Source organism: Xiphophorus maculatus, chromosome 17 (genome assembly GCF_002775205.1).
Source record: "Xiphophorus maculatus strain JP 163 A chromosome 17, X_maculatus-5.0-male, whole genome shotgun sequence".
In the NCBI taxonomy this organism is placed as follows: Eukaryota; Metazoa; Chordata; class Actinopteri; order Cyprinodontiformes; family Poeciliidae; genus Xiphophorus; species Xiphophorus maculatus.
The window spans coordinates 9,723,170-9,743,846 of NC_036459.1; the positions used below are offsets into that span (position 1 = coordinate 9,723,170).

At 34.0% G+C, this 20,677-nt stretch overlaps 2 protein-coding genes across 4 annotated transcripts in view; one reads left to right on the forward strand and one right to left on the reverse strand.

The window, feature by feature from the left end:
• The window catches only part of itfg2 (integrin alpha FG-GAP repeat containing 2), a 55,349-nt gene that overhangs the window by 16,755 nt on the left and 17,917 nt on the right, over window positions 1–20,677 (forward strand). For 2 of the 3 annotated variants that reach the window (XR_002754212.1, XR_002754213.1), the window contains exon 12: window positions 10,126–10,228. Coding sequence is in view for 1 of the 3 variants with exons in the window: in XM_023349735.1 (XP_023205503.1) it covers window positions 10,126–10,130 (5 nt within the window). In the remaining 2 variants the exon portion in view is untranslated. Of the gene's footprint in view, window positions 1–10,125; window positions 10,386–20,677 lie in introns of those variants that run through there. The other variant, XM_023349735.1, reaches the window with a different exon arrangement.
• Window positions 2,973–20,677, reverse strand: part of nrip2 (nuclear receptor interacting protein 2) — a 33,549-nt gene continuing 15,844 nt past the window's right edge. Inside the window, exons 2-6 of the mRNA XM_023349736.1 lie at window positions 16,313–16,627; window positions 11,073–11,155; window positions 9,680–9,786; window positions 8,172–8,224; window positions 2,973–6,267 (exon numbers count right to left, since the gene is read on the reverse strand). Of these exons, the coding sequence (XP_023205504.1) occupies window positions 6,151–6,267; window positions 8,172–8,224; window positions 9,680–9,786; window positions 11,073–11,155; window positions 16,313–16,627 (675 nt within the window). The 3' untranslated portion in view covers window positions 2,973–6,150. The remainder of the gene's footprint in view (window positions 6,268–8,171; window positions 8,225–9,679; window positions 9,787–11,072; window positions 11,156–16,312; window positions 16,628–20,677) is intronic.

A 20,677-nucleotide genomic window follows, 5' to 3' on the forward strand; every position in this document is an offset into this window, starting at 1 on the left:
ACTTTTCGTTAAGATTCCTTCATTATTGATTTTTAAAAAGTTGTTTTTACACTGGTAGATTATTCCACTTCTAAACATTGTTTCTGTGTTATAAATGAAATGATGTTCTACTTCTCTGTTCAAAAAATATGAGAACAGTTGATTTATGATTCGGATAGCTTTTCAGTTAATAATGAAATCATTTTTTGCATTTGCGGCCGTTTTTGTTTAAATTTGTTTAACATTTCAATATCGAAGCTCTGCTGCATAAAGATTGGTCAATGAATTCAGCACTTGCTCCTTTTCTGCTTTACAGTTTGTGGTTTCGACACGTTGAGTTGTAGCTGCTGCAGAGACAAAGGCGGCTGTGCAAAGCGAAAGCACAACTTTGTGATTTAGGAAAGAATAACTGAACTTTCCAACCAGAGGTGTTATCGGCTGCACTGTTAGCAGGATGTGGGTGTAGAAAATGACTCAAAACAGTAGACGGGGGTGGATAAAGGGGGCCCTTCTCTAACAAGGTCTGGTGTGACTTTATATTCTCCCGTTCCCCCCCAACAGACCCCCGTTTCCTGACTTATCGACGCAGCGAGCTGTCACACGAAGCCAAAATAAAATAAAGCATCAACCGACTGGTCTGACAAGCTGAAAGCAGCTTAGACATTAAGAAACTGTAGAGTTCAAGAAGAAATCAAATTACATCCCCCCCAGTCAGTAATTGGATGGTGTTTGACTTGCTTTAGCTTGCAGAGATGGTCTGGACTGTGCTGTGAATTTAAACCAGGGCTGTCAGTGTCTGTTCCTGCTCACTAGATGGGTTCACTTTATATTTTTTGGTGTATTTTAAGCACCCCAAAAATCAACATTATGTCTGATTCTACTAAAAGAGAAGTACTCCTTCAACACACAAGCTATGTTTCCATTGACCATGTAATTGCTCAAATTAGAATTATGAAAATAAATTTGCTTAAAGGTGCATTATTTTACATTTATAAAAAATGTTTTTTTATATATATATTTGTTAAAACTGTCACCATGTTGTGACAGTGTAATTTTAGACAGATAATCTGTGAAAAGATTGATCTCCTTCACCTCCTCTTTGAGCTATTATTGCCGTCTGAAGAAATCCATCGCTTCAGATCAAAAACGGCCAATCAGAGCCAGGAGGAGGATCTTAAAGCTGTCAATCAACCGCATGTAATCCCTGCTAAATGTGCTAATAACTTGCCTTTACAGGAAAACTGTTCATTCGCCATCATCAGTGGGCACGCTAAATAGCTGACCATTTATGTTATGCTAGCTGCAGCTTAGCAGAGAGCAAGGGGCGTGTGGGAGAGGTGATTGACAGCGCTAAGACCCGCCTCCTGGCTCTGATCGGTTGTTTCTAGACAGCACTGGGAGAACATAATTCATATCTTACTGTCACAATACAGTAACAAGTTTCAGTAAATATGTAAAACTATATTTTTCATAAAAGTTACATACTGTAGCTTTAATGGAAACACAGCAATTTGGGGGGAAGAAATCAAAGCTTTTTGATAAAATATTTTTCTGCTAGGATGATCTAGTGAAACAAGACATTTTAACTTTTGATGTTGGAAAAATGTCTTGCTCCATTGGCAGATTATTTCACCTATAACTAGTTATTTTTTATCAATATTAAGTAATTTGTGATTAAAAATAGCTCCTGTATTGTGCTGAAAAGCTGCTTATAAATTATTTTTGTCTTATTTCAAGTGTCTTTAATATGTTTGCACTAGAAAAACATGTTTCTAGTACTACCTAGAAACATGTTTGCACATGTTTTTCAACTGCAAAACATTTGGCAAAATACATTTGCGATTTTGTGTTTTTGCAGTTGATCTGTAAATTTGTTTACTGGTGGAATCATTGTTTAATATGATTTCAGTAAATTCAAAGTGATTTTATTATATGACAATAACGTTTGGACATGATGTATACAGCAGTGCTGTGTTTCTGTCATGGAAAAAAAATCTATTGTGCAGCAGGATGAGATTGTGTGTTTGTCAAACTGGCTGTGGGTCATTTCCCTCTGGTGCTGTGGGAACATCTGCTTTCTCTGTGCTTTTTATAGAAGGATGGCAGAGAAGGGCCAATAGTTTGTCTATGGGAATCAATGTCATAGGTTGCGTTGACCCTCTTTCTTGCAGAGCCCTCCTACAAACAGGCTGCTTAGTCATTTTACAGACAAGGGATCTTTTTCTGCAGAAGTGGAGCAGAGCCATTGAAAAATTCTCCAAATTCAGACTTTAATCTAGATATTTCTCAGGATTCAGACTTTAATCTCAGAAGACTAGTCAGAATTCTGAGATTAAAATTAGAATTTCAAGAAAAAGTCAAAATTCAGAATAAAAAAAACTGAATTCAGGGGAAAAACTCAAAATTCTGAGAAAAAAAATTATAAATTCTGAGATTAAGTCAGAATTTTGGGGGGGAAATCAAATAGATGAAAAAAAGAATTCTCACAAAATAGTCAAAATTCTGAGAAAAAAGTCGAAATTTGAAGGTAAACAGTCAAAATTATGAGATTAAAGTCAGAATTTTGAGAAGAAAGTCAAAATGATGAAAAGAAAATAATTCTGAAAAGAAGTTAGAATTCCAAGATTAAAGTCAGAATTAAGAAAAAAGATAATTTTGAGATGAAAATCAGAATTCTAGGAAAAAATGTAAATTCTGAGAAAAGTCTTTTTTTTTCTGAAGAAAAAAAAAATCTGAAAAAAAGTCAGCATAGATCAACGTGAAAATTACAGTCAAAATTCTGAGAAAAAAGTCAAAATGCTGAGAATAAAATCAGAATTTTGAAAAAAGTCAAAATTCTGCTAAATAAAAAATCTGGAAAAAAGTCAGAATTCTGAGATTAAATGAAAAAAAATTTCTTTCCCTCATCGGCCCCAGTCCACTTCTGTATTTGCCACATTACAAAACTAGCCCGTAGTGTAACTAGTTTCCACAAATATTAAGGAAAACAGCTAGCCAGAATACAGATTTTATTTTAAGCAGAGAAAATACTATTCAGAAGAGGTAAAACACCAAAAATAAATTTCTTTAATACATTAATTCCTTTCACACAGCATAGGAATTTCACTACTACATTTATAAGAAACAAATATTGCCAATCTGTGTGTGGATGGATGCTGTGCAGCACAGTCGTAAGCATGATTGGGCTCAAAGCAGAGCATGATGGCCTTTGATAAACAGCTTTTGTCCTCTGAACCATGAAAACATAATTCAGGTTGCCAGGTTTGCTTATTTTATATGGACAAATCAGAAACAATTGCATCAGAAACAGAAATGGTGAAATATTTATATTGATAAAGACCATATCTATAACGATTAGCATGAAGAGGAGACCTTGGCATGGAGCTGAGCCGTTACCAAATGATTAAAGTCTCCCAAAAGAGGCAGAGGATGAAGGCAGCTGGGGTAGGCTTTTGGCAGGGTGTTCTGTTTCGACCCAGTTGGGAAAACGGGAAGGATTCAGTTTTTTTTCCCATGTGAAAAAGGAACAAAACCTCGCTATGACTTGTAACTCAAACATGCACACAAAACATACTCACATCCTGCCCCTACAGACTCCCAACGTGACATTTTCTGACTAGAACACCACATGCAGACTTATTTATACAAAGGCTGAACTTGACAAAGTCATGCAGATCTGGACTGACTTAGTATTTTTGTTGCTTCTGAGTCTGATTCAAATATATCAAATCAATGTTTAATTGTTTTTAGGGAATTTTCTGGACAGTGCTGTTATAAAATCTATATTACCGTTAGGCTGAGTGTGTGGAAAACATAAAAAATAAAAAAAATCAGTCACAATTATTTTTTTTAAAAGTTGTAGAAAGTTGGAATATTTTCAGGAAATGGTCTGAGCCAAACCGAATTTAAAATATTTTAAAATACATTTAAGTGGTATTGCATCATTTTATGCAATACCACTTTACTGCAAGGACTACAATTTTTGGGGTAATGTTTTATTTTTCCGTCTCTCTCCAAATTAACAGAAACAAAACAAAAGTACACTTTACTCAGTCGTTTCTTAAATTAATTAAACCAGTGATTTCCAGCCAAAAGACCAAATATTATTTTGACAGTAAGGAGATGCTATTGATGCTAAAAATAGCTTGAAGAAAACGCTAAAACTGAATATATTTAGCTTGATAGAATCTAACCTGAAATGTTAATCTAACATTGATGTTTAGCTGTTCAAATCTCAAACTTACGCATTTGATAAAATTGTGAGTAATCGTTTGTAATATTTCAAATCCATAACGGTTTGATACTGTTAGCTAACATGCTAAAGGTTAACTAGCACGCTAACGGTTCAGCTGCATAGAAAGGAATGGATACCTACAGATTCCTGTGTTTGAAACAAATGAGTCCTTTAAAAATGTCTATTTTAAATTAAAGGAATATTTAAATGTGAATAATAAAAGTTTTCTGAAGATAACAGCCAACTATTGCGATGTACAAACATTAAGCCAACATGAAGTCTTAGTAGTCTAGTGTGGTGTTTTTTATTTAACTGCTTTCATTCAGAGTTTGAAATTGAACAAATCAACAAGAATTATTGGGTGTTAAAGTATATTTCGTAAATGTTTAGTTTTCTGAATAAAAATGTTCAAAAGCCACCATCATCACAGCTAAACAATGGCTTGATCCATTTGTGCTTGGATGTTGGAATATCGAATTCCATAAAATAAGCAACTTTTAAAAAATATTGCAGTGTAAAAGTAAATTGCGATGGACCTCGAGATCCAACATGGCTGCTGCTACATGTATAAAGCGATTAGCTGTTTGTGCTTCTGTGTGTTTGTACATCATAAAATCACTCACATACTGTACTGAACAACACATTTATGAACATACACCTCAGGGTTTATAGGCCTCAGTAGCAGTAAAAATATATTCACTTTTACTAGCTTTTTTTTTTTTGCTAACAGTAAGAAAATCCTTGTAAGTTGAACACGGTTGACTTCTAACTTTAATATAAGCATAAAAGATAAACTGAGAAACATTTAAACTCAAAGTTGGTCATGATGACAGTAAGACAATTGATACGTTGTATCTTAAATTTCAGTATTGACCACAATTTTACAATTAGTTACAAGGTCATCTTTAAGTATGAGTAGACCCAAAAGGCTAAAATTGTTGGAAAGCACTGGTTTAATCCAAAACATTTTTCGGGTTTCTGATTGTTCTGCCAATTGGAGTGACTGTTTAGCCAAAAAGAAATTAAACTTTAAAACACCAAACATCGGTGTTAACTATGGCAGGGAACTAGGGCCATTGTAGATAGAGGAGAAAGAATTAAATTTCCATCAAATTTTCTAGAAAAAACAAGAACATTTCTGAGTTTGAAAAGTTACAAATTTCTAGAAAAAAATAATCTCACATTTTGAGATGAATCTAAAAAAATTCTTTACAAAAACATGGAAATTTCAGAGTTTTTGACGTTTGAAAGTTTTTCCCAGAAAAAATTCTCAGCTTAATCTCAAAATTTCTGAGTTTTTTCTTGCAAATTTTCGTTGTTTGGAGCACAGACAATGTTTTTGTTTGTTATACAACATTTCTCAGATTATCCTCAAGCTATCAGATTTGTTTCTCGCAAATGTTTGACTTTGAAACTTTTAAATTTCCAAGTTTTTTTTTTTAGAACATTCTCAAAATTTGAGGTTTTTTTAACAGAAATTTACTCCTTTTTTCTATCTGCATCGGCTCTAATATGTCATCGTAGTTTAACAGAACTGTAGAATTTTTTGTAACAGAAAAAAAACCAAAGTGGAAAAAAATCTCAGTATGTGATTGAGGTGTAATTCAACACAATTCCTCAGCAGCCAAATCATAGCAGATTCAATATAAATTCACTTCAAATTGTCATAAATATTTTTCTTTTTGTTAGCAGCAGAACAGAGAAAATACAGCATAATCCCAAAATTTGCTCTGCTTAACTAGACAATTATAAGAGAAAATCATGTCAAAACTCAGCAGACATGAAGATGTAAGCTTGAGAACAACAGAGGTGAACGCTCATCCATGTTCTGGCAGTGACGCTGTGATTGGACAGTCCAGATAAAAACAAAGGGCATCGTTTCTCGCAGCTGCAGCCCGTTAGCGATGACCAGACTTGGCAGCTGATGTGGAGTCGGCTCACAGGTTTTCGTTGGTGTCGTGTTGGCACCGGCCGTCGGTTACAGTGTTCAGGAAGGGCAGCTCGTCGCCGCAGCCTTGAAGCTTCAGAACCCGATTGTTCAGATCCAAGCAGCACTGAGGGAGGATTCACATGGTGAGACGTAATTACTGCTGTAAATAATTTAAACAGGCTGACAGCCTGACTTCAGGAGGCTAATCCGAGGCCTGTTGGACGGGTTCGGTTATAAATCATCCAAAAACCAAGGAAAACTCTCCACTGATTTGTCAAACTTATATATTTTCATACCTTTTTAACTGATTATATTTTCTACTTTCTACACAGCAAAAACACACAATCTTACCAAGTATTTTGAGTCTAGTTTCTAGAGCAAATATCTTTGTATGAAATAAACCAAAACTAACTTGCATGTAACTTTTCAGCAAGATACAGGAGCTTGTTTTAAGTAAATTATCCACTAATATTGATGAAAAAGTATTAATTAAATTGACGGATTATTTCACTTATATGTTTTAAGAGTGAAATAAGTACAATTTCATCAATATTAAGTAATTGACTTAATTTGCTGAAAAGTTTCTTGTAAGTTAGTAAAGTTGATATAAGATAAAACTAAGATATTTGTGCTAGAAACTAGATGAAAAAAATACTTGAGATTTTGCGTTTTTGCACCGTAACCTCTCTTTTTCAAGTTATAAATTTCAAGAACACAAAATCTTAACAAGTATTGTAGTCTGGTTTCTAGTTTGCAGGTCTTAGTTTTGCCTTATTTCAAGTGTACTAACTTAATCATTACTTAAATGGAGATATGGGAGCTCGTTTGGAATCAATAATTGATGAAAACGTTCTAGTTCCACTGGCAGATAACAGTATTTTTCATCAATTTTAAGAAATTATTGACTTCAGACAAGCTCCTATCTTGGTGAAAAGTTACTTGTAAGATAGTTTTGTTTCATTCCAAGTGTAGTAGGAGTATTTTTCAAAGGGCCGCTAGGGGGCGCTGTGAGGGCCTCAGAAGGTTGAAGCGAAGATGAGGGGAAAATAAAGATTAATCTATTATTCAATCATGTTTTTTCCAAATAAAATATGTTAAAATAATTGCTTTAAATGTTATTTATGTTTTTTAGCTGATTGGCTGCCAGTCAAATTTTTAAGTTAGCGTAGCTAGCTATAAATGGGAACGTTTTTACCAAAAAAAGACGAAAGTTCCCGACTGTGGAGGATACTACTGCAAAAAATATACATATACTATATATGATATTTTACATATTATCAAAAAAAGGGATTGTGATAAAAAATTGTATTATCTGATGATAAAATTTTCTGCCACAGAACTTATGGCCGTCTAAAATCCAAATCTACGAGACAGCATTTATGTTAAATGAATGTAATAATTAGTGAATAGTGAATGAAAAACATTGTAAAAGTTGATATTTCTTAACATTTCCTGTTAGTTGACAGCGGGGGTTCCCTGCCAGAGGTTACAGCTCTTTGTTGGGAACCTGTTGTAAAGTAGATGATGATCCTTCAGCATGATGCAACAGACTGATTAAAGTCAAATGAAATCAATAACTTTCTGGTTTTATTCAGTCAACAGTTGCTCTGATGCAGGATTTGCTTTCTTTCACCAGGCCTGTGAGGACATGATATAACTTTCGCTTTGAAATTTAATTATTTTCCAGTCTGGAGGACTTGACATTATGATCTATGGGAGAAGCAGTGATATTTTTACAGCTACACACTAAAACAACATTCTAATTAGACTTCTCGTACTTCAGGCCTCTAGTCATATTTAATTAGGTTTTAATGAAAAAAAAGCCAGAGGGTAAAATCACCTTCCATGAAACTAAATCCAAGTTCACATTATTTTCACACCATGAACTTACTTTCTGTTTTTCTCTCCTGCCTCCATTTTTTAAAACAGATTTCTGCTTTTCCCATTTAGCATTTTAGTTACAAACTGGACTACTTCTTTTTTTGCACATTTTATTCACTAAGTATTAAAATAAAAAGTGAACCTTACTTTCAGCTCCAACAGAGTCTGCAGACCCAGGCACAGTTCAGACACCTCATCCTCTAAAAGTGGAGAGAAGGAAAGATAAGAGCAGAGAAAATAAAACGTATTATAGAACTGCTTTATGAAAGCAATTTAACCACCTCATCTGAACATGCATAAATTAGACTGATGTTCTACAAAAATATTCCTTTGTGTGATAATGAGAGCTGTTGAGCTTGTACTTGTGAGGGTTGGTGTTGTATCATAAAAACGTAATATCTGTGGGTATGGAGTTGAATTTGTCTTGAATTATTTGTTTTCCACTGTTTAGAATGATTTAAGTCCATACGGTGTGGCTTCATTTTTCATTTAGCTTCATTTAGACCATCTAGGATTTGTCTTGATAACCATTTCTTGACATGCAAACATATAAAACCGGAACGTTTTTGATTTGATCTGTGTTAATAGAAGATGGGGATCATATTTCCTTTCAGATATTTCACCTGCACAGGAAGCAAAAGCAGAAATTACTGCCACAAATCCCAAGGTTACAGAGACAAACATATCACTTCCTAACAGGATTTAAATGCTAGGCGAGTTATCAAACAGGACTTGGATTATAAACGGATACATTTTCTGTGCAGATTTCAGACTCGTATCCATTGAGTTAGGCATATAAGAATTTAAATAAAAAGAATTATACAGAAATTTTACTACAATAAAGTTGGATTTCTGATTAGTTTGCGGTATGACGATCATAAAATTCATCACACCTTGGATCTAAAATGGTTGACTTACTTTAGGCTTAAAAACATATGATATAAGCGTGTCATATCAGTCGATATTGATAATTATTGATTAGTTTTTTGTTTTCAATATCTGAAATATTGACAAACCGTAGGTGAAGCTTTTCCTGTTTTATCCACAGTTTTCACTCCAAGCTGTGTTTTTAGTTTTAAGCAGTTGTGAGGCAAAACTTTAAACTGCTGCTGTGCAAGTTACTAACAAGTTGTTGCTAGGTAACCAAAGAATGAGTGAGGGAGTTGTTGCTAGGTAACCAAAGAATGAGTCAGCTAGAGTGGCAAAAGCAGTTGGTTCTGGATTGGAGTTCAACAATATTATTGAATATTCTATCAGACGTATTATCTACTGATATTGATCACATGTTTATTGCGATTATATATTATTGATTTATTGTCTAGTATGGATTCAATTTGAATTCAAAAATACTTTATTAATCCCAAAGAGAAATTAAATTATTCTGAAATTATGGCTCAGAGAGGCGTAGTTGTATGTCCTGGTTGGTTTTTATGTTATGTTTTCTCTTTGTACTTACTTTAGCTCTTTTTATTATTAAAATTTGATTGATCTGAAACATTTGACTGTTTTAAAATGGCAGAAATTGATTACATCGGTAAGGGGACAAATTCTTAATTAATAAAAATATCAATACAAGTTAAAAAATACAAAATCACATTCAAATCCTTAAAATGTTTCCAAGCTACTTTACATCGGTTTTATAACAATGTCCTTACCTTTCACATATGCTGAACACTGGACAGTCTGCCTGCCCAGCTGTAGCTGCAGATCAGTCACTGAACTGGCAGCACCGCATGGTGAACTGTCCTTACTGGGAACCAGTCTGAGGAGACATACACACACTGTGATCCTCACAGTAACTTCAATAATTAGCATGTTTACCTGGTTGATGTTCCATATGCAGCTTTCACTAATAATTTAGCTCATTTATCAGTTTATCAGCTACTTTCAAAACTAATTTGAAATCAAAAGGAGAAAGAAAAATTTCACATTTGTTTAGCTGTCTATTCCAGTAGAATCTTAAGATTTAAAAAAAATTAAACTGTTTTTTATATATATATATATATATATATATATATATATATATATATATAAATAACTTGACAACATGGTGATATTATTGAAAATAAGTGGTCACTATTACAAACATGTTTTGGTTTAGGATGATGGCTAACATGGAGATGTGGCTTTAACTGAGGAAAGAAACCCAAAGCTGTCAGCAGCTACAACCAAGGCAAGAGTTTACACAGCATAAAGCTTCTCAGGTAAGAAATTACATATTTTTAAACACATTTTACACTCTTCATTTGTATAAAATATGTTCATACACTACAAAAACACACAATTTCACCAAGTGTTTTTGGTCTGGTTTGTAGTCCAAATATGTTAGTAGACTTGAAGTATTACAAAACTAACTTAAGAGTAACTTTCCATGCAAAAACAGGACTTGTTTTAAGTCAATAATTCCTTAATTTTGATTTTAAAAAGTATTTCCATTGACAGATTATTTCACTTATAACATGAGGAAAATGTCTTGTTATAAATTAAATGATCTGCAAGTGGAACTCGAGTTTTTCATCAATAATAAGTAATTATTGATTTTAAACAAGCTGACATCTTGCTGAAAAGTTATTTGTAAGTTAGGACAATTGAAATATAATTAAACTAACATATTTGCACTAGAAACTATACAAAAATCATTTAAAATTTTGTGTTTTTGCAGAGCACTTGAAGACTACCATTATGATTAATTAAACCCAGAATGTAGTGATTGCTATCTTGAGTGCCGGTTTAATAAGTCTCCATTTTCCTGCCTGTTGGACAATATTTAATGAAATATTCCCCTTAACAATTAAAATTTAATATGTTTTTTATATTTCTCAATTTTGTAAATGTATATTAAATAAACCATAATAAAATAAAATCATTACTGAAGATAAGAACTGATTAAAATGATAGTCCATTTAAATACATTTCCCTTTGGTGCGTTAAAGTCTCTTTTATTAGAACTTTTATCTTTGTTGATAGTTGGTTTGTCTGGCTATAAAAACAGGAAGTAGTGCAGTGAAAACGGTGTGTTTTTGGTGTGTTGAGCTGGATGTTTCTTACCCCAGCCTCTGGCAGCAGGAGGTGGAGATGTGGTTGTGTAGGCTGCCAGTGTTGATGGATGCCTTCACTTCAGTTTCGCAGCACTGAGAAGAGAGATTCAGAGAGAGGAGGGGATTTTGGTGTTATAGTGGGATTTTCCCATTTGCAATGATTCTGCACGCAAGGGAAAGGTTTGTCACAGCGGCACATAAGTATAGCTTTAGGGAGTTTTAAAAAGCTGATCTTCCCTCTTTTACACAAATCTGTCTGGTTGCAATGTGTCTATGAAACTGCCAAGCTGAACTCATGTATGTTATGTATGTCATGTATGTCGTGCATGCGCACAACGCTGGAGACGGTGGTAGATTAGCTAATTTAAATTTTAAAATTTGTGCCGGTAGCCTTTTTCTTTTTTTTGCTGAACCGAAACAGAATTGTAAACTACTTCCTTCTCCCTCGCTATTTTTTCTTAATTAAAGCGTTTTCCTCACCTTGTTATCTAGTTGTCAAGCACTGTAGTGCTTTTTCTTTTATATAGCAGGCGTACATTTAAGATTTACCATGTGATATTGACAATTTAACAGCTAAAACCAATGGTAGTCATCATTAGCTAGCAGCTATGAAGTCACTCTGCTTCTATGTTTTATTTTAAGGATGTTTTGGGATGTTTAGCTTAAATATTAAGACTCATATTGCTGACAGGAGATGCTGATTCATAGGTCTGCTGAATGCACTTTGAATTTTCCTGTTTATACACCACCAACCATGAAATATTAACCAAGTGAGTCATATGTGCACATTTAACAAATTGCAAACCACAGTACAGTGAAGCGAAAACATAGAGGTGATTTACTGTTTATGCCATGCCACAAATCTTAAATCATGTCTTTGAATAAGAATAACATTATTCTCGTCCCACAACCAGTTATCTTGCGTCTATTACAACCATTTCTCTCATACAATTAGAAGAAATTACTGTGAAATGTGGTAATAATAGATAATTAGCGGCCAGTCCTGCACTCTCTATTAGCTCTAGAGCTATTTAATGAGTTTCATCTTTGATTTAATCTCTCAGCTTTCATCAGAATCCACTCTGAAAACATAATGTTTCCTGGCTGAACCTCGTTAGGAAAGGCGTTAGTTTTTCACATTGAAAATTTATAAGATTATGATTTGAGTTATGTTCAAATATTGCTGCATGTTATTACAATTATTGCTTTCTCGAGGATTACATTTTGCAGTTATGAATGAATAATTTATTTAGACAGTTTTTTACATTCTCACAAAGGACTGGTAAAACAAAAGACAAATTGAAACTAAATCTGATCTGTTCATGTTGGATTATTCAATAAATAGCAAAACAAATTTAAAAATATGAATTCTGGTTTTAGAAAAGCTAAAAGATTTGGATGCTAGCTTCCTCTCTTTTTTAATATGCATATCTACATATACATCACATAAATTACTTCATTATTTATTCATTTATTTTTTATTTGTGTATTAGTGCGCTGTTATCACTCAATTTTAATGAGTCAGGAAACCGAGCGTCTTGCTCCTTTATTACTGTCTTCTTGACAGCTTACGATTCTGTACAATTGTTTGGAAAGCTCAATGAAAGCGTTGAGTGAAAAGGCATTGCTTTCGAAGGAGTAAGAAAAGATTTAAGACACAAAAGGCAAAGTTTGCACATTGATAGGCAAACTAAAAACGTCTTCCTAACTGCTTCTGCTACCCATAATGCAATGCGACCTCAGAATTCACCTTAAAAATAAAATACAGATATACCTATACTAACTGTATAGACGTTTTTAAACTAAATGACCAACTTTTTAGCATGAATTATTACAGAAATATTGAAATTTTTTATCACTAAATTATCATGAACTATTTCTAACTTTTAGCCTTGGGCAGAACAATTATGTTTCTTAATCTGGGATTTTGTACCACAAACAAGCAAAGGTGGTATGACAATAAAAAAATCCTGAATCCTTGAATCTTTCTAGCCTAGCTGAACTGAACTATCTTAGCAGAGCTGGTATTCTCTAGCTCTCATTGATTTTCTAAAGGTGAGGTGTTGGAGTAGCAGCTTCAGCAGGCAGCCTGGCCTATTTTCACTGACATTTATTTTGTTCTTTCTTTTCACAGTTCCTCTGCTGCCTGCAAGACATTTCAATGTGCTTCTTTCTGTAGTGCAGCAGACTGGACTGGTTTATGCTAAGTGTTGTCTCTAAGGTCCTTCCTCAGAAACCTTTAAGTTGGTGTCAGTAGAGGAACATTAAAGGAAGAGTTTGGGATGTAAACGCAGCATATGGCGGCTCTGCAGGCTTGTGAGATAAGCAGTGGGGTGACGCCACCCCCACACGGTGCATAATTTAGATATTTTCCCGGATAATCTGCAAATAGCGCTCAGCTGTATGGACTATTTTTATCTTTTATAAAGTCTCATATAAACTACAACTCTATCATCAGTTTAACACTGTTAGCTGTTCAATATTTTAACAAACTGTAGAGCTGTTTAAAATGTAACCAGCAGCAAATTTCACTTTATTTAGAGGGTTGTTTGGAAAGGTGGCTCTGTTGGAGTTAATCAATTAATGGCATGATGAATTAAAATATTTATAGTTTTGGTTGTAAGCACATTTTATTTGTTTATTGTGTTTTTATTTATTTTTTTATATATATATCTTCCAGTTCCAGTGTTAAATGTCCTTTATAAATATTAAAAAGTACTTATTAATCTTTGAAAGGGTGAACATGCCTTTATGAATACATTACTTAAAATGGTCTCAAAACAACATTGTTATAGTTTATTACCATAATTACTGGGACAATTGTGGGTTAAAATGGTTGGTAAATGTTTTTTCTAGGCTTGACAGAATAAAAAATTAATACAATAAACATAATATTTTCTCTTGAGACCATTTTCAAGTAATAAGGCAGGTTTGCTTTCTCAAACACTAATAAACTTGAATTTTGTACACAACACTTAACAGGAAGATATTTTAAATACGCAAAATAAAACAAATAATAAGTAAATATTAAACATTAATCATCAGAATGAAAATGATTGAGCTCATTTTAATTTATCATGACATTAATTGATTAATTCCTTATTTTGACACATTTATTGTGAAATTTTTTAAAAGTATTTTCATTTATCGTCACGATTAATTTCAGTCAGTATTGTGTGTATTTTACCATTTTCTTCGCTGTTTGTCCCACAAAAGCATCAATAAATATCAATAACTTCAAAAGTATGATTTAATGCAGTTACAGTGTGCCACTTAGTGATTCAAATCACCAAGTGATTAATTTTTATTTTATTAAAATATTTATTGTATTATTTTTAAAGAATCCTATTTCAAATTTGTGGAGCTATGAATGTAGTCAGTCGTACAGTTACCAGTCCAGATTTCTTTTAAAAACCATAATCACAATATTACCACAAAATATAGCAATAAAATTCTAAATCCTTATCACCCACTCATCTATTTACAGTTGAAATTTGACTTTCTCTCTTCTTTTGTTGTTTTATACCAAGATTTTCAAAAAGTCATCTTCTATCATATTTATTTACCCTTCTCTGCCGGTCATAAATCAATACTTTATCCACTTCACCAAAGACGCCCTGGTGGAAATGAGCACAGTGGGTTTCTTGTGGTTCTGCTCGCTCTGCACAGACCAAGATGGCCGCTCTGTTCTTGCAGGCTTATCAGCAGACACAGAAACCTGCTCTTTGTTCTGAGTCCTGCTGCCTCTCAAATCCCTGATGCTTTAAAAATAGCCGCTGAATGAATAACACAAGAACCCTGAGCTGTTAATGAGTTGATGATAAAACCCAGAATGCTGAATGTGCTGGAAAATGGGATGAATTATTTAAAATATTAACAGATCGGCAGCATTAAGTGATTCATTATTTAAACACCACTGAGAACAGGAGATGTTTGATCTTAGCATTTATTTCTTTCAAAGATAAAAATAGGGAAATATTAGCCATTTTTGCCGCTGGTTAAATTTTAAATATAAGCTACTTTTGGACTAAAGTCTTACTACACTTTTTGTTTTCATAAAGAATTAAACTATAATAATGTCATACTTCAATATGTGCTTTTTTTCTCATTAAATTACTTTGATCCCTTCCAATACAGGGAAAATATTTGTTAGAAAACAGATGATGCCTGTTTTTAGTTCTGTTCAATTTATCTTAGATTTAACAGATAATCTGAGGAATTTAATCCCAATCTGGAGACATTAAGCAATGATTATGGTAGATAGAAAAAAAAAGTACATTTCCACATAAAAACTCAAAACGTTTGAGACTAATTAAAAAAATTCTGTAAAAAGTGGAAAATTTTAGTTTGAAAAGTCAAAATAAATTTGAGAATGATCCCAGAAATTTTTGAGAAAAAAAACTTGGACATTTCTGAGGTTGAAGAGTCAAAAATTTGCTACAATAAAACTCTGAAATTGAGGTTAATCCTGTACATTTTCTAGAAAAAAACAAGACAATTTCTGACTTTACGAAGTAAAAAATTTGCTCGAAAAATTTGGTAAAATTTGAAAAGTTGAGAATTTTTCTGAATTTTGCGATTGAGCTCAAAAAATCTCTAGAAAAAAGACAAGAATTTCTGAATTTGGTAAGTCAAAATTTTGCTACAGTAAAACTCAGAAATTGAGTTTAATCTCAGAAATTCTCAAGAAAAAACAAGAGAATTTTCTGCGTTTCAAAAGTCAGAAACTCAGAAATGTCCAGGTTTTTTTCTTGAAAATCTTTGACTTTTCAAACCCAGAAATTTACATGTTTTTTCTAGAAAATTGTAGATTTTCTGTTGGAAATTTTCTCTTGTTTTATAAACAATGACCCTAATATGCTGCCTTGGATCTAAACTTGAGTTCCATGAACATAATTTGTTGGTAACAAATTTACTGACTTTTAATTTTGCCCTGAAACCCATTAGTTTTGTTTTAAACCACGACTTGGTTTTGTTTAAGCTCTGCTGCAGTAAATGTTATACTTTCACCCATGTTGGACCCGTTTAGATTTTCAGTCTCTGTGACTCACTTATCTGTAATTCTGATCCAGTCTGAAAGCTGCCGGTCCTGCAGAGCTTTTCATTCCTTCTCAAGTGAAAATGAGCTTTAAGTTATGAGTCACAGGAGCACAATGGAGCCCGTCTCCTTTTGTTTTCACTTTGCTTGCAGATATACGTGGGTGAATAAAAGGGAAAAATGCAGGCGGACTGTTTTACAGTGCGTGATACCTTGCATTGAATAATTAAAGCTGTGAGTTGGGTCGAGCTGTCCCTGCTCTCCGGCTTCTCGGCTGAGTGTCTGGCTGCGGCCTCGCTGTTATCGTCCTCCTCGTCCGATCGGAGGCTCCTCTCGCTCTCCTCCAGAGACTCCCTCTCCTCGGTGGAGTCCTCCGCCGTGCTCTCACTCCGCTCCTCGGCGTCCGTAGGTCCGTCCTTGGAGTCGGCCAACGGCGAGCGAACCCTGGCGGTGGCGTCCCGGGCCTCGCCTCGGAGCCGCGTGATGTTTCCCTCCAGCAGGCGCCGCTGGACGATGCTGTGAGGTTGCTAAAAAAGAAAAACGGAGATGTAAATGTTGAGATAGTAATGAAAAAGTTTCTACTGATTCTAAAAACAACTCAAGCACTTGAAAAATTCACATTTTTTTAAGGATTAACTTAAAGGTTTTTTGGGTGTCACCTTCGGAATGTAACATCACAAATCACCTAGTAACCACAGCCAAGCACAGCCCGTTACTTAGCAACCCCAGCCAAGCCTGTCACCTAGCAACCCAAGCGGAACTCCAGCCCATGCTGGAAAAGACAAATCCAGTGTTTTGTTGTCGACTCATCATCCAGAAACCACTTGCTGCATTCTCGTTGGTTGTGCAGGAGGCTCTACTAATGCTTTTCAAAGATCTACGGTCGCATAATTGCACATCATTGTGCAATTATGTAAAAGTTGAGTTGGGGAGTGTGGCCGGAAGCAGCTTATTTGGATTTAAAGTTACAAGACGTTCTAAAGCAGCTCAAAGTTGGTAGAAATGATCAGACTAAAATCTAATTATCTAAGAATGATTTTCTGCAAAAAAAGTTTAACATGTTTTGTGTAGACCATAGATCTATCCTAAGCTGTTCAAAAAAGTGCAATGGGTTGCCTTTAACTAACAGAAAGAGTGCAGTCTTTTTTTACTTTTCCATCAACCTTCAATTTACAACTGTAGCCTTTCAATAAGCTTACATTTGACCTCTGAATAAGAAAGTGTTGATTTGGCATAGTCAGCCATTTTGTTGTAGCATATGTTGACATAAGACCAATTTAAAGCTGAAATAAGTCATAAAAATAAGCTAAATCTGCATATTAAAGCTCTTTACCGTGGAAAGATCTGTGGGAGGGATTTATTTAGACAAACCTTGAACTATAAAGGTTTTAAGGTGTTGTGACAAAGCTCTTTTTATCCCTTAATCCACCTGCCTGGAGTAAAATTTATTTTCTCAGCACGTTTGGTGTTTTGTGTCAGATTCAAACCAACATGGCTGTCTGTTCACCGTCATATTAGCAGAAAATTTTATTTAAGCAGCCTGTTGCTCTATAATCTCATTGCTTTTCCAGACCTGCAGAGTTATTGGTTGAAAGCTTTCCGTCTTTTTCAAGGGTTCTCTGAAAATCATACCACCAGAACACTGGATTATTTTTCTCTTTTTTACTCAGTTAAACTTTAAATAATAATTTAAAACTTCTGTCAAACTATTCAAAATAGATTAATGTTTCAGAAATCTAAACTTATGTCATCTCTGATTTTGATTAGAACATAATTTTAAAGTGAAAATGGAAGATAATTTTCATCCATCCATCCATCCATCCATCCTTCCAACCAACCAACCAACCAGCCATCCAACCAAATATCCATCCATGCGACAATCCAACCAGCCAATCAACCATCCATCCATCTGTTCATCCATCCGTTTATTAACCCATCCATTCAATCATTCATCTCTCCATTCATTCGTCCTTCTTTCTCCATTTCTCGTTCCTTCTGGTTGTCCTCTCTCCATTAGTTTTTCTTTCCATCTATTGAAAGTTGAATCAGGAACAATGTGGACTGTTTACATGAACAACTCTGAATTTTAGGATCATTATTTGAATCAACAATTAAAAACAGACCTGAACAAGTTTAATTCTTTAAATTTAGAGGTAAAAGAAGTGTTTGTCAGCAGGACAGAAAACTACAAGCAGCATCTCATTAAAATAATGAAACAGACAAAAAAATATATAATTATTAGACAGAAACGGGAGTAAACATGGATTAGTTTGAGCAATAAACTGAATGATCCTTCGCTAAATATTGCAGTAATCCAATCAGTGGTTTAAAATGTATCTATGCTGCCTGTTGTCCTTTTGTCCTCCACTTCTCTTTATTGCAGTGACCAGCCTGCAGCTATTACACCTTTAGAGAAAGCGCTCTGTTTGTCCGCAGCGTGTTCCCAAACATAAAAACAGCCGTCCAGCCATCGCTGTCCCTGCTCTTCGTCTCATGGGAGCTCCAGCTATTAGCACAAGGTGTTTTTGAGAATCGGCTCCAACACATCTGATTGGGCTTTTGATTAATTTTCTGCATAATTGTGCAATCAGTTGAGCAATTTGTTGTTGTCCAGCTTTTAAACCCATTAAGTCTCAGGTTATGTGTAAACGTAGTAAGAATTATAAACACTGAAGCTGCTGTTTTTCTTTAACACCAGTGATTATTTTAGGATTTTTTGCACTGATTAACAATCATGCTGATATGACCTGGTTTGCTGTTCAAATATTCCTGACTGGAATTTGAATTGGACCCAGAGTATTTCATGGAAACCAAAATAACATGGCGGTGTTTTGGCAGACATCAATTGACTTTCTTGGCATTTATAAACAATAAAATTGGGTGAATAAAATGAGGTTTCTGCGTTAGCTGGTTGTTTTTCAGCAACACTCCAGCAGGTAATCACCTCCCAGGTCACAGAGTTCGATTTGGCCTCTTGTCGTCTCTCCAGCTGGGGCTGAGCAGCTGCTGCTGATGCCCTCGTCTCGTCTTTGCACCTCTCCTCTTCTCCCACGTCATTACTGAACCAACTTGACACTTTCCCCCATTTTTATCACTGATTCTCAACTTGTTCCATTTATTTTTTCCTCATTTACTGCTGATATTAGAATGCTTTATCATTTTTTTACCCTTTTGTTCACTGAAAAAAGAAAACAAGTGATCCAACGTTAAATATAACTTTAATTTGTTACAAGTAATCAAAGTAAGTTAAGTTGTCATGCTAAAAAAAGGAAAATAAAGTGATGACAAAATTAATTTGATTACTCATTTAATTAATTTGTAGCGTCATTCTCTTTTTTTCAGTTTACTGTTCTAACTTATTTTGTCCCTTCAATCCCTTGCAAAAAATATTTCTAAATGATGGATTTTTAACAAACAGTAAAATGCAAGAGTAAATTTTTGCCAAACAATTTAGTAATTTTGAGATCAATATCAGAAATCAAAAAAAGTAAAATTTTTAATTTAATAGAAATTTTTAAGAAAAAACTCAAATTTTTAATTTACGGAAATTATTATTATTAAAATGTATTTAATATTTATTTGAGCTAGTTTTTAATAATGTGGATTGATTTACCTACATCTTCAGTTAATTCTTAAGACCAGACAAAATTGCTGAAAAATCTAACACGATTATAAGCGTTTCAAATTAGTCAATCAATAATTATTGATTAGTTTTTTATTTTAATTTTCATTAAATAATAACTTTTTATTTTAATTACCTAAAATAAACTGTTGCTCCAGTTTATTTTTAAGCAGTTATGAGGTGCAGTGACAAAACTTTAAACTGCTGCTGTTACAAGTTACTCAACTGGTTGTTGCTAGGTAACCAAAGAATGAGTGAGTTGCTAGGTAACCAAAGAGTGAGTGAAGTTGATTCCACTAACTTAGCTTAGGCTGAGCAGCTAAAGTTCTTCCTCTGCCTACATCGCCCAGAATGCTGTGCGGTTCTTTATCAGAGTTCAGTGAATATTAAATTATATCAGTTGTATCATCTATTAATGTTTACCACACGTCTATTGAGATATATATTTATTCTTTCAAGCATAAGAATTACACACAACTGTGATCTTAATTTCTGATTATTAAATGTATTTAAATGTTTTTGTTTTCCTGTAATCTATACTGGGTCAGAATTGCAAAACCAAACTAAGTTGCAGAATATTTGACATCTCTTTAGAGAACTGCCTAATTTTTTAGGGTTAGTCCAAAATTTTCAAAAGTTAAGGTTGATCTAGGCGCCTTTTTTAAACCTCATTTATCTTTTAAAAACATTTTTTTTAATTCGTGCAACGATCATTGAGTAGTTGCAATACCCAACTGTGTCCAAGTTTAACAATCTAGCTTTTATTTTGAGGTAAAGGTAAAGGCGGTCTCTCTGCTGTATCAATCAGTATAAACCCTCCACCACAGTATACTGCTGCCACCATCGTGCTGAAAAGCTCCCTTTAAAGGTTTTCATTGTGGTAAATGGCACAATCTTTGTCTCATGTTTAGAAAATGGCTCATCAGACCTTTGGCTAGCATCCTAACCAGTTTTC